This window comes from Carlito syrichta, unplaced genomic scaffold, assembly GCF_000164805.1.
Source record: "Carlito syrichta isolate Samal-C Ts95f unplaced genomic scaffold, Tarsius_syrichta-2.0.1 Scaffold126486, whole genome shotgun sequence".
In the NCBI taxonomy this organism is placed as follows: domain Eukaryota; kingdom Metazoa; phylum Chordata; class Mammalia; order Primates; family Tarsiidae; genus Carlito; species Carlito syrichta.
The window spans coordinates 18,293-31,566 of record NW_007070582.1 but is presented as its reverse complement, the minus strand read 5'-3'; the positions used below and the strand labels follow the sequence as shown (position 1 = coordinate 31,566).

The 13,274-nt window shown below is 60.7% G+C and overlaps 1 protein-coding gene across 1 annotated transcript in view; it reads right to left on the bottom strand.

Moving 5' to 3' along the window:
* Nucleotides 1-503: 503 nt before the first annotated feature.
* Nucleotides 504-13,274, bottom strand: part of WDR90 (WD repeat domain 90) — a 17,501-nt gene continuing 4,730 nt past the window's right edge. The window contains 36 exon segments of the mRNA XM_021707846.1: nt 504-655; nt 658-672; nt 1,074-1,155; nt 1,307-1,360; nt 1,362-1,427; nt 1,491-1,629; nt 1,703-1,838; nt 1,900-2,086; nt 2,190-2,229; nt 2,231-2,289; nt 4,681-4,739; nt 4,742-4,845; nt 5,091-5,202; nt 5,315-5,466; nt 5,555-5,780; nt 5,865-6,036; nt 6,211-6,329; nt 6,593-6,695; nt 6,786-6,877; nt 7,121-7,200; nt 7,432-7,651; nt 8,088-8,219; nt 8,443-8,484; nt 8,562-8,657; nt 8,816-8,992; nt 9,157-9,343; nt 9,700-9,830; nt 10,366-10,496; nt 10,779-10,915; nt 11,126-11,224; nt 11,227-11,366; nt 11,723-11,839; nt 11,906-12,036; nt 12,122-12,240; nt 12,242-12,285; nt 12,423-12,540. Coding sequence (XP_021563521.1) covers nt 516-655; nt 658-672; nt 1,074-1,155; nt 1,307-1,360; nt 1,362-1,427; nt 1,491-1,629; nt 1,703-1,838; nt 1,900-2,086; nt 2,190-2,229; nt 2,231-2,289; nt 4,681-4,739; nt 4,742-4,845; nt 5,091-5,202; nt 5,315-5,466; nt 5,555-5,780; nt 5,865-6,036; nt 6,211-6,329; nt 6,593-6,695; nt 6,786-6,877; nt 7,121-7,200; nt 7,432-7,651; nt 8,088-8,219; nt 8,443-8,484; nt 8,562-8,657; nt 8,816-8,992; nt 9,157-9,343; nt 9,700-9,830; nt 10,366-10,496; nt 10,779-10,915; nt 11,126-11,224; nt 11,227-11,366; nt 11,723-11,839; nt 11,906-12,036; nt 12,122-12,240; nt 12,242-12,285; nt 12,423-12,540 — 4,158 coding nt within the window. The 3' untranslated portion in view covers nt 504-515.

Genomic DNA, 13,274 nt, shown 5'->3' with positions numbered 1-13,274 from the left:
GCACTTCCTGTCCCCGCCCGCGCCGCCGCACCAGCGAGCCGGGTAGGCCAGAGCGGCCGGGCTGCGCCGCGGCGCCACCGCATGGATGCCCAAGGCACTGCAAGCGAAATGACAGGTGGACGGCCATTGCCTCCGTGGCCCTGCAGGGTCCTCGACAAAGAGCAGGAGGCCTGGGGGCGGGGCAGAGACTCAGCGCAGACCAGGAGTGGCCAGAGGACTGGCTATGCAACAAAACAGCAGTAAGGTAATAAATGCCCGCGTTTATTTAAACGGTAAGATGAAAACATTAAAAAACCCCTCAGGTAAAAAGCCAGCAGGCATTTTAAGCATTTTCAAGGTGCCAAATTCACAACAGCTAGGTCCTGATGATTTACAGGGAGTCCTAGCCTGTCCCAGCCATGTCCCAGCCATGTCCCAGCATGAAGCCACCAACAACCTGGCTTCTACACTAAGCTCCTGCCCAGGCGCTCAGCATGGAAGTTGTGCACATGTGATGCTACAGTCCCCGCAGCAGTTCAGAGGTCCATGACCTCCCACATCAGGATCTCATCATGAGCTGCTGTGAAGAGCAGCCGGGCAGAGGGGGTGAACCTGCACAGGTGCACCGTGTTGTCGTGGCCAGCCAAGTCCTGGGCAGTCCCCGCTGTGCAGTCACCAACCTCAGCAAGCATTCTGTGGGCAGAGCACCAGTGGGACAGGGCCAGGGCCAGGTGCCCACTAAGGGAGTCCCTACCACGGCTGTGTCCTCCACTGGGCGTGGTGCTGGCATGGGGGAGCCCATGCTACAAGGACTCAGGCTGTGTTCCCCATGACCAGGGCTTGCACAGCTGGGGCTGGGGGCAGCAGAGTTGGGGGGCCCATCAGAATCAAGCTGTCCCCCCACATGGGGCTCGTGAAGTCCTGTGGCTGGGCCAGCCAGGTCCCTCGTGGAGTCAGTGGTGTTCCTCTACTCAGGCCCCGTGCCTCCCATACCTCAGCTCTTGACCCTAGGACCTCCCTGAGCAGGTGTCCTCACCCCACTTCAGGTATAAGGAGCCCAAGGTGCAGAGGTGTCCACATCCACCAGCACTCACCAGCGAAGCCAATGGCCATGAGAGCTCCCGGGGACAGGCTCAGGGATATGGCAGAGAAAGGCAGCGATATCTTCTCCACCATCTGTGGGCAGCAAGCATGAGGCCTTGGGGCCCCTGGGCCTGGGTGGTGGGGGCTTCCACTCAGGGCTCAGCCCAGGCTCCTACCGCCCAGCACCCCGCCCCCACAGTCCTGGACCCCGGGCTTCCAGCGCCAAGCAGGCAGGTGCAAGTACCTGTTTCTGGCAGAGGCTGTAGACGGTCACCTCCTGATGTACTCCAGCACCCTGGGTAAACCACCAGTACCCCATCCCAGGGGCAGAAGGCAGCAAGGGAGGAGGGCGGGAGGCCCCAAGTCTGCAGAGGCACAGCACACTGTGGCAGGGTGGTTGGGCACCATCCCCACCCAGACTGTCTTACCTCCTTGGGGGCAGGTGTAGGGAAGCTCAACCAGTCCACGAGCTCACAGTGGTCCCGCAGCCAGTTGGAGGCCCAGATACTAACCCACTGGTCCCCACTGGCCACCAGCCACAGGTCTGTGCCCTCCACACCTAAGTCTCATACTGGGGGGGAGTGAGAGCTGATGGGGTTGCCAGACCCCAGCCCCTTAGCCCCCCAACTCTCAAGGCTGCTTCACCTCTTTGCTCATGTTCTGGGTGGTAGAGATGGGGGCACCACGGTAGTCATTCAGCACACGGAAGGTCATCCCCGTGCAGGGGTGGCTCACAGCCACGAGCCCGTCCTCGTCTCCTGAGAGGACAATCTGCCCTGGACCGAGAGGGACCACACCATCACCCTGAGCCCCAGCCCAGAGGTCACACCCGTAAGCCCGGCTCCTCATCATTGGTGGAGAAGGCGATGGCCATCAGTGCCGCCATGTGGGGGCACACCTTGAGCTTCAGGGCAGTGTGGAACACGCTGAACAGGCGCAGCGAGCCGTTGCCGTAGCCTGCCACCACCCGCTGCTGCTCCTGGCATCCTCTGGATGGGGGGCTCCATGCCAAGCAAAGGCAGCTCTGGGGCCCATGGCGAGAGGTATCAGCACCCAAGGAGGGGCAGGGGCACATGTGGAGCCCCTTAGAGACAGGCACCTGCAGCCCTGGCGCCCTCCCCCCCCACCTGGTTCAGCACCTGGAACTGGATCACCAGCTCCATGCTGGCCATCCTCACCACACATGGCACCGTGTGACTCACTAAGGCTAAAGACCACCTCGTTCACCTGTGGGTCCACGGCCAGCCCAGCCTGAGCCCACATGGTCCACAGGCCCATCCCAGCCCCAGGGCCAGCTTGTCCTGGTGACAGCATGCCTCTGGCCCCAGCCAAGTCCCAGGGTACTAGATAGTCCTGACTTCCCATGTCTTCCCAACCAGACACAGGCAGCCACAGAGCTGCCCTGACAGACTCCAACACACTGCAGTGTGGTTGCATTCCTAGCAGGCTCGGGCTGAGGCCCAAAGCACAGGCCCAGCCATCTAGAGCGGACATGTTGGCTGCTCAGACTGCTGTCTTTTCCTGATGTTGCAGTGTATGTCTCAAGGGAAAATGCAGATGTGTCCTTGCACAGGTGCCACTGGGAATGGGGCATTCCAGTGCTGGAGAAAGGAGACACATGTGCCACATACTGACAAGACAGGGTGAAACCACCTAGTTCTGAGTCTGAACTCCAAGTGCAAATGTGATACATTTCTTCTTTTAAAAACGTCTTTAGAGGCTGGGCTCGGTGGCTTAGCCTGTAATCCCAGCGCTTTGGGAAGCCGAGGTGAGTGGATTGCCTGAGCCCACAGGTTCGAGACCCGCCCGGGTAACTTGGCAAGACCTCATCTCTACAATAAATCAAAAATTAGCCGGGCGTGGTAGCACGCACCTGTACTTCCAGCTACTTGGAAGGCTGAGGCAGAAGGACTGCCAGAGCCCAGCAAGTCAAGGCTGCGTTAGCCGTGAGTGTGCCACTGCACTCCAGTCTGAACGACAGAGTGAGACTTCAACTCAAAAAAAAAAAGTCTTTAGCTCAGTCAGTTGAACAAAAATGGGGCTCCCTGGGACTTAGACCAGGACCTCTAAATCCATTCCCCAGGTGGGTGCGGTGGCTCACACCTATAATCTATAATCCTAGCACTTTGAGAGGCGGAAGTGAGAGGACTGCCTGAGCTCAGGGTTTCGAACCCAGCCTGGGCAACATGGCAAGACCTCATCTCTACAATAAATCAAAAAATTATCCAAGCATGGTGGTGCGTGCCTATAGTTCCAGCTACTCGGGAGGCTGAGGTGGAAGGACTGCCTGAGCTCAGCAGATCAAGGCTGCAGTGGCTGTGAGCCTGGACCACAGAGTGAGACTCTTACTCAAAAAACAAATAAATAAAAGGAAAATTAAGCCGGGCTCAGTGGCTCAGCCTGTAATCCCGCCCCTTGGGAGGCTGAGGTGAGTGGACTGCCTGAGCCCGTGGGTTCGAGACCCGCCTGGGCAACTTGGGGAGACCTCATCTCTACAATAAATCAAAAAATTAGCCGGGCGTGGTAGCGCACGCCTGTAGTTCCAGCTATTTGGAAGACTGGGGTGGAAGGATCGCCAGAGCCCAGCAGGTCGATGCTCCAGTGGTCGGGGGCTTGCCACTACACTTCAGTCTGGGCGACAGAGTGAGACTCCAACTCAAAAAAAAAGAAAATTAAAAAACAAATAATTAGACTGGGAAGCAAGCCAATGCTTGGACACTGGTCCAAGAAGGGAAGGAATCTAGCACCTGCCCCACTGCCTCAACCTCAGCCAGGCCTGAGAAAGCTGATGCAGCTGCTCCCTCCTACATCTGCAGGTTGGTCAGAGCAACAGAACCACAGTGTCCCCTGCAACCCCATGGTCCTCCTAGGTCGCCAGAGGCCCATGTCTCCATGTGCTTCCCAGGGAGACACAGCTTCAGCACAAGGCTGGGACTAACTGGGCCTGACAGGACCTGATCAGGACCTGACCTGGCCCTGACTAGCTCTGACCTGGTCCTGATCAGAACCTGACCTGGCCCTGATCAGCCCTGACCAGAACCTGACCTGGCCCTGACCAGAACCTGGCTGGCCCTGAAACCTCACCAGAAGCTGACCAGCCTTGACCAGACCTGACCTGGCCCTGACCTAGACCTGACCCAGCTCTGTCCAGCCCTGACCCTAACCAGAACCTGACCTAGACCTAGGAAGAATCTGGCCTAGCTCTAGCCAGTCCTGCCCAGCCCTGCCAGAGCCTGACTCCTCCTGACCTCTTGAACTCAGGGAAGGCCTTGCAGGACTGCGGTAGCAGAGCCTGCTGATACATGGTGCAGGAACAAATGACGTGCTTTCTCCAACAAGCACATTACAAGGAAAAAAAAAACCAGTGGAGGGAGAGGAAGAGCTCAGGAGACCCAAGGCCTGTCGGGCAACCCCTTGTAGGCACTCCCTGGATCCCACGCCCAGCAACAGGACAGCCTCTGGGGATGTGTGCAAGGGCCCCACCCAGAAAACACGAGCAACTTCTCAAGTGCCACAGTGATGGCCAGCCCAGAACTAAGTCGGGGTTGGGGACAGAACGGGCAGGTGGGAGGTGCCATGTGGCCTGCTGCCCACCCCGTCCAGGCTGGACAGCCTCACCTTGCTCCTGTGGCTGCTGATGAGTTGGGTGCTACTGCCCTCAGCCCAGCTGACGTACCGAGCATGCCCACTGCAGTGCCCACAACACCCATGTCCACACTGTCACTGAAGCTGGAGCTCACAACGGCCCCATCCAGGGTCAGCTTGTGCTCCATGAACACAGAGCTGGACCTGAGGGTGCAGAGGAAGGGACAGCAGGTCTGAAGGCCAATAAGAGCCAGCTGCTGTGTTCAGCCAAGGCAGGCCCGTGGCCATAATGTCCTGGGCCTAGCTGGGATCCCAAGGAGGCAGTGAGTGCCCATGAAGCCAGGGGCTTCGAGCCCATCCCTGTCCCTAGGCCACACCCAGCCATGTCCCCCAGAGGGGAGCAGACCTCACCTGGGAGACAGTGGGCCTGCAGGATGGCTCACCTGGCACTGGCGCCCTCATACCTCAGCTCCAGCATGGCCTTCACAGTCCACAGGTGCAGCCGCCCCATGTTGCTGCCGCTGACCACCTGCAAGCCTGAGCACAGCAGCACTCCTGGAGGGCGAGGGAGTTGGGTCATGAGCCACTTTCCAGACACTCTGGACCACAAGGTCCCAAGTAGGGTCATGCACCCTGAGGGGCCACAGGGACTTTATCAGGCACCCACCAAGCTCGCAGTTGTCTGCTTCCCAGGTCAGGAAGCAGCAGCCAGCATGTGCGTTCCACATGCAGACCTGGCCAGAGCTGGAGTCGCAGTAGAGCAGTGGTGGTGTACCATAGCAGAGCGAGGTCAGCTTGCTGGCCCCCACTACTCTAGGGCTGGCGTTCGGTGCACCTGGCAGGGCATAAGAGGGGCTGTGGGTTAGCACATCCTGGGGTCCAGCCAGATTCTACCACCTAACCCGACTCTGGACCCAAGCGCGCAACCCAGTGGCCCAGCACCTGAAGGCTGAGGTCTGCACTGCGCTGCCGCAGAAGCCAGAAGGTGATGGCCCCCTGGCCCACACAGGTGAGCTCGCCAGCATTCCAGGGGCTGAAGGCCATGCCATGCACTGGCTCCGAGAGGTGGGTGGAGGACACGACGTCATAGGTGGCCATGCTTCACAGGGCGAGGGTGTGGTCATCATGGTCCCCTGGGGGAGATGCATCAGGGGCAGCTGCGTCAGGGGCAAAGGCCCAGACCCAGGGATCCAGGGGCACCCTTGCCCTGCGCCTGCCCTGTCACAGAACCAGCATGGTGAGGAGCCCATCGTCCAGTGAGAAGGCCAGGACCTGCACAGCAGTGTCGTGGTGAGACATGAGATGCCGGCAGAGGACCCCAGGTACATCCCAGACATGGATCTGGCAGTGGGCAGCCATGCTGCTGCAGCCTGAGGCAGAGACCAGAACATGGCAGGCAGGAGGGCAGGCAGGAGAGCAAGCAGTCAGCAGGGAGAGTGCGGCCAGCTGGGCCCACTTGGCTTTGCTGGCTCTGACGGGAGAGGAGGCTAGGACAAGTCATCACCGTCTCTGGCACTCCGCTGTGCTGCGGCCCTGGGGGTAGAGGGCGCACAGGGTAGGCACCTGGGCACTGTGGCTGAGGGCCAGAGTGGAGATCTCAGGATGGCCAAGCCAGTGCTGCTGGGTGCCAGAGTGCAGGTCCTCTACCACCACCAAGCGGCTACATGTGTAGGCAAAGAAGCCTGTGGGTGGGGAGGGTGATGCTGGGGCTATGCGGGCAGACAGGGCCCCAAGGGTTAGCAGTGTCCCTAGGGTGTATCCTCCTTGTCAATCAGCAGTCATGGGGTTGCATGCGATGTGGGCTGGAGCCAGGAGGCATCACTGGAAGAACACAGTACCCCAAACCCATGGCTGGGCGCACACTTGACCCGACGGTCCAGTCTGGAATGGACAGGGCCAGGTTCCGCCTACACCTCTTGCCCGTGGGTGGGCTCTCGGTCCCCACCTGTGTCCGGTCTCCAGACCATGTTGGCCTGCCCAGCCCCACTGTACCCTATGACAGCCTTCAGACGCAGTCACTTGCCACTGGAGGGAGGGAAAGAGGCCCCCTGTGAGGAAACAGAACCAGAGCTGATTCCTGGCCGAAAGCCTGCACGTGGGAGCTGCTTTGGACACCTAGAGACAGCTGCGGAGGGCACAGGGGCCTCGATGGGGAAGCCAGGGTAGGAGGCATGGGAGCCACCAAGCTCGATGTCCAAGGGACAGGCCTCGGGGCACTCAAGGGCAGCGACTGGGGAGAGAAGAGGTGGGCAGGACACCATCACTGGGGTCTGGTTTGAGTGCCAGGGGACAGCGTGTGTGTGGGTGCTGGAGGAAGAGGGGACCCTCAGGGTGACAGGCCCGCGGCCCAGAGCACTGTCAGCCTGAGAGACCACGAGCAGCCTGAGGAGATTCTGGAGACCCTGAGGGCTCTTGGAAAGCACTCCTGGCATGGGCGGCAGGGCTCACGGCTGACCTCAGCAGACCTGGAGACCTCGCAGCAAGCCAGGAAGTGCCTGCAGGAGTTCAGGCAGGTGAGGGGCTGGGCCCCCCTTTTCCTGGTACTCCAGGTACCTGCAAGGAAGAGGAAGAAGCCACAAGACATCAGACTGCCTGGCAGCGTTTCAGAGACACCCTACTGGATGGCAAGAACCATGTGGTGGGGCCAATGCTCAAGACCACAGGCACAGCTAAGCTTCGTCCTGCCACACCCACCGAACCCTAACCCACACCCACCGTAGGTCCTAGAGGTGGCCTTGCCTCATTGTACAGGGGCCACCCCACCTGCCCTCAGGCCACCTGCACCTAGAATTTGGTCCCCAGGGATCCCTGCGCTGCCCTCCACTGCTCACTGGGCTGGCCACAGGGATGGGGAGGTGCAAGCCCACTGCAGCCTCCCAGGTCCTGTCTCCAGCCTCGCCGGCCTCCTTCTTCATCAGCAAGGGTGGGCCTGGGGCCTGGCGAAGCCCCTCAAGGCCACGACTCTCCTCACAGGGCCCCTCCTCATCCAACTTGGAGAATGTGCCTAGAAGTCACAAAAAGAGAAGGAGCCAGTCGGGCTCGGTGGCTCAGCCTGTAATCCCGCGCGTTTGGGAGGCTGAGGTGAGTGGATTGCCTGAGCCCGCGGGTTGGAGACCCGCCTGGGCAACTTGGCGAGACCTCATCTCTACATAAATCAAAAAGTAGCCTGGTGTGGTAGCGCGCACCTGTAGTTCCAGCTACCTGGAAGGCTGAAGCAGAAGGATCACCGGAGCCCAGCAGGTCAAGGCTGCGGTGGCTGGGAGCGGCCACTGCACTCCAGTCTGGGCAACAGAGTGAGACTCCAACTCAAAAATAAAAAAAAAGAGAAGGAGCCTACGCTCTTTGCCCCCACCCACACCCCCATGAGAGGCAATGGCACACCATGCCCCACAGAGCCAGGCCCCAGGCCTCCCAGGGCCTCCCAAAGCCCCGCCCCTCACCATCTCCACCTCCAGGAGGCCCAGCACGGATGCCCATCCGTGGCAGGGATGCCTCGGATGGCTCCAGAACCTTCTGCCGGGGGAGCCCATTGTCCCCAGACACCACGTCCTCCCGCTGTCCTGTGCTGAGGCCTGGGGAAAAGGAGACACATGGCGCTCAGGGCCAGGGGCTGGCAGAGTTTGTGGGGGAGGATGGTCTCCGTGGTGGTGACAGGGCACACAAGGTAGCCTCCCTGGCCATAGAAAAACAAGCAGTGCCATGCCACCAACATGGCCACAGGACCAATCCCTGGTGTCAGCACAGTGCCTACAGCCTCTCCACACCTGCTCCTCCAACCCAGCTCCGGCTACTCACTGGTCTTGCAGGCTTGCGGAGACCCAGGCAAGCTTCGGTCACGGGAGAGGCAAAGAGACAGGGTGTCAAGAGGGCCTAGCGGGAGGCCTAGGCAGGTACAGTCGGGGTGGACACTTGCCTCTCAGGAGCAGCCAGGATATCCCAGAGAAAGATGGCGTCCCCCACACTGAGAACCTGCTGCTGGTCAGGGGTGAAGGCCACAGCCTGCACAGGCTCTGGGGGACCCCAAGGTGTGGCTGGGAACACAGCTGTGATCCAGCCTCCAGTCTGGCAGTGAGCTCCTCCCAGCTCACTGTGACCCTCCCAGGCACAGAGGGTCCTGGGAGGGTCATGCTCCATGCTCCACTCTCCCGTCCCCTGCCCCTAGAGCCACGCTGTCCCATCTCCACCTGGGCATCCAGGATCTCCCAGCTGCCTGCCCATGACACACACCGGGAGCCTGGGCTGGCCTGAGTTGAGTAGTCCCACACTTTGACAGCCTGGCCGGCAATAGTCAGCAAGAGGCAGGCATCCTTGCGGAGAGCCAGGGAGGGGCAGGCCATGGGGTGGGCTGGCCAGCTGCAACACAGTGTCCCAGGGAATGCTGCTTCTTGGAAGAGAATCAGCAGGCCTTGGGCCCAACCTCCTCCCAGGGTGTGGCAACCCGCCCCTCCAGCTGGTTGGAGGGCCTGCAGATGCAGAGGCTGAGCCCAGGAAAGACAGAGATGGCCAGACTGCTGGCCGGAGTCCCAGGGCTCACCTCCTGGATGGTGCAGCCCAACTTGGCTTCCAGCACCACAACTCTGCCAGACGAGGTAGACACCAGCAGGTGGCCCAGGGCCACAGGGCTGAAGCTCACAGCCACTGCTGAGTCCCGGAGGCCTGCAGTCAGGTCCGGGATGCTGCCATCGACCTGTAGCAGCTGAGAGAGAGCAGTGAGTGATCGCTGGTCTGCACCTCCAGGCAAAGCTGGTGACACCCAGAGCCGGGTTCAGGACAGAGGTGGCCTTGGGACATGCACATGGTGCTGGGCAGTGCCTGACCTCACACTGGGAGCAAAGTCAGCTCTGCACCTCACATGGCTTGTGTGTTCTGCAACCATGAGGTGTGGCTCCTATGACTGTGGCCTCCTGCCTACCCCTGGGTTCTTGCCAACCCATGCAGAATTGTGTGGCAGGAGCAGCCAGGATATCCCAGAGAGGCAGGGAGTGCTGACAGGCCCTGCAGCCAGCTACACATGGCCCAATCACCCTGGACCCAGAAGGCCCCAAGACCCACCTCATCCAGAGAGGCTGAGGCCATGACAGTCCTCGTGTACTTGGAGGGGCCCACAAAGGCCAGCAGGTGGCTGTCCCTGCTGACTGAAAGTGTGCAGGGGCCTGGGGAGGCATCCTGGCAGGCTACATTCACTGCAGCGGCAAAGAACAGATGGATTAGCAGGGGGAGCACCTAGGCACACCCACCCAGGCCAGGGCCAGAGAAGCCACCACCCCACCCTGCTTCCACTTTCAGGAAACAACAACCCAGAGATGATAGGTCCCTCGGAGGCTTGGGCATAAGGGTGCCGACATGCCAGGGAGCGCCAGGTACTGCCAGGAAGCTGAGAGTCCCTGTGGGCCAGGAGTGATCACCAGTGACTGCCTGGCCAGCCCATTATGGCAGCCACAGGAGAGGGTGGATGCCTCTACCTGCTGCCCTGATGCTTGGGCCATCTGTCTCCTCCACGGGCACAAGCCCTCGCTGACCTCTGGATTGTGGGGCTGGTGACCCTTAAAACAACATTCCTCCCAGAGGTGGACAAGACTACTGGAGACAGCCACACAACTCTGCACGGGACCCAGCCAATGGACCAGGATCTAGGCCTATGGGTCCAGGTGTTGGGCTGAACCATGCCTAGGGCCTCCTCGCCCTCAGGACCAGCCTGGGTGGCTCGTGGGGGCCCACCTGCCACATGGAGGACGCTGCACTGGGGGACAGCACAGTCATACTGGGCCATGGTGCCCCGGGAGCAGGAGCTAAACAGGAGGTGGCCATCAGGAGTGACAACCAGGCCAGTGATGGCTCCTCGGTGACACCTGTGCATACACGGGATACCCACCAGCCTGTTTTGGAGCCCAGCCAGGAAGAGGGAGCCCTGAGGGTCATACTGTCAGGGACTGCCAGCCACCTGGTCTGGTCACAGAACATCCAGCAGGGCAGCAGAAGGCAGGCTTCAGGCAAGGCTGACCTGTCCACAAACAGCCCTGTTCTACCTAGCTGTACTCTCCCAGGGGTCCCACAAAGTATCCCAGATTCCACTGTGGGGTCTCTGTGTGGCACAAGCCTCCCGGAGGGCTGGCAGCCAGCTGGGCACCCACTTGTGTTCCATCAGGGACTCAGTGGCCTCCAGGCTGAAAGCACACACAGTTCCACTGCTGAAACCACAGAAGGTCGGCCACATAGGGTGGAAGGCAACGGCACATGGGGCCTCAGCAGGTGACATGAAGTCATACAGCTATGGGGTGGAGGCAACAGCAGGGGTGGGCAAGGGTGGCCACAAGAACCCAAGGGATGAGAGGCTCTCCAGGTGGCTTGAACCCGCCAGGTCTGACGCAGGCTGGAAGGCCTGAGGTCCCTCCCTGCAGACCCCTTCCCCACACACCCCCTTGGCAGACCCCTGGCCCTCCCATGCCCTCCCTGTCATGCCTGCCCCACCATGCCCCACCTGCTTCAGGGTGGCCATGTTCCAGACGCGGATGGTGTGGTCCCAAGATACGGTAGCCAGCTGTCTCCTGCTTGGCTCGATGGAAAGCGCCAGCATGCCAGCACCGGGGCTGTGTGGGTGTGAGTATGCACATGGTACTCCCGGGAGGGGATGTCCAGGAAGCCCCGGTGGCCCGAGGTGGCGGGCAGCACATGGAAGCCGTTGGAATCGACACAGACTAAACTGACGGGGCCCTCGTGACCTTGTGCTCTGTGGGTGGGGCAGGTCAGCCAGGCACCAGAGCTGAGCCAGATAGGCTTACAGCTGCCCAGGCATCCAGGTCCCCAAGACACAAAGAAATCTTTGCTTCTAAGAGCCCCAGCCTTCTCAAGGCTGGAAGAGGCCTCACCCACCACCCACTGGGCCCTTCCATCCATGGGAAGTCCTGGTACAGTGGAACCCAGGGCTCAGGACACTGTCCCTTGGCCCTGTGACTCCCAGTTCAGCCCAGGGACAGTGCTGCCCTCCCACTACCCTGCAGGTCCTCCAATGGCTCCCCCCCACCTCAGTGGCAGGGGAGGCATTCCCCAAGCCAGGAGTGCATATGCCCAGCCTCACCTGCCTCCAGGAGCACGGAGGAGAAATCCAGGCGCCAGAGACAGAGGTAGCTATCTTCAGAGCCCATAGCACACATAGCCGAGGAGATGCTAAGGCTGCTGATGGCAACGCAGGGGCCTGGAAGCCAGGGTGTCAGTGTCTGGGCATCAACACTGCTGCCCTCATACCACTGGTGTCCCTTACCTGAGCTGAAGGCCTGCTTCTTTAGGTGGGAGTCACCTGGAGTTTGTGTGGGCAACAGGCAGCTGGTAGCCTTCACAGCCATGCGGTGGGGGTTGACCTCCAGGATGTGACCACTGCGGTTACACACACAGCTGCCAGAGAAGGAGGGTAAGGGGGGCCCAAGGGCAGAGGGCACGGGGACACAGGGTCAGGCTAGGTGGGAAAAGCGGGACTCACAGCGTGCAGGTCACGGTCTCCCAGCACCCGTCTGGGGCCCACTTGAAGGCGAGGTCGGGGAAGTGCAACGCGTGGTACTCCCCCAGGTCCAGAGGGCAGGAATGCAGCACCCTGCCAGCACAGTCGCCACAACCGCACACTGCCCCGTTCGCATGACGCCATCCCGCAGGCCGATGAGTAAGCAAGGCCCAGTGCCCAAACCACAAGGAGACACAGACAGAGCTGTGAATGAGGGACCTCGAGCTAGGAGCAGAGGGGCTCAGGCCCTGTCCCAACACCATGGAGGGCTGGCTATGTCACCTGGTTTCATCGGAAGAAGTGAAGCGGGAGGCCTGGATGTTGAGGTCTGTGTGCACCTTCGCCAGGACGACCACCTCGCCCCTGAGGCCCACCTGGCCTGTGCCCCAAGCCACCACCATCTGCAACAAGCCCACGCTGAGCTCTAGGCCACAGTGCCCAGCCAGGGCCCTCCCTCAACCTGCCTGACCCAGGAGGCCCTCTGAGCCCCACCAGCTTGTGAGGCTGAGGGAGGAGACAGCCCCCCACGCCTGCCCCAAGTTGTGGCTGGCTTTGGGACCCTGACAGAGCCACAGCCCCTCCTCAGAAGAGAAAACACTGACCTGTGAGGAAAGGGCAGACAAAAAGCAAGAGGAAGCCCACAGTGAAATGTCAGGGACATGTCAGACCTTTGAAGGTGCCACTGTTCTCACGCACGGGTCAGTCTCCCGGTGCTGAGGCACCACGAAACCACATCACACCCCGAAACCACATCATACCATGAGAACACAACGAGCCATCAAGACACCGACTCAGGGCAGGGAGCGGAAGGAGTGTGTAGAGAGCGGAAAGTCGAGGCATGACACGGGACCCTTCCATGGTCTTTCAGGTGGGGCAGTGGATAACATGCTCCCAGAGTGCATGGAGCCCAGGACCCATGGAACCCTGCCCAGGAAGAGGCCGAGTGGGAGCCTGCAATCCTGTGGATACACCCAAAGACAGGTTTTAGAAGAGAAAGCAAGCCAGGCTCGGTGGCTTAGCCTGTAATCCCAGCACTTTGGGAGGCCGAGGTGAGTGGATTGCCTGAGCCTGCGGGTTCGAGACCCGCCTGGGCAGCGAGACCTCATCTCTACAATAAATCAAAAAATTAGCCGGG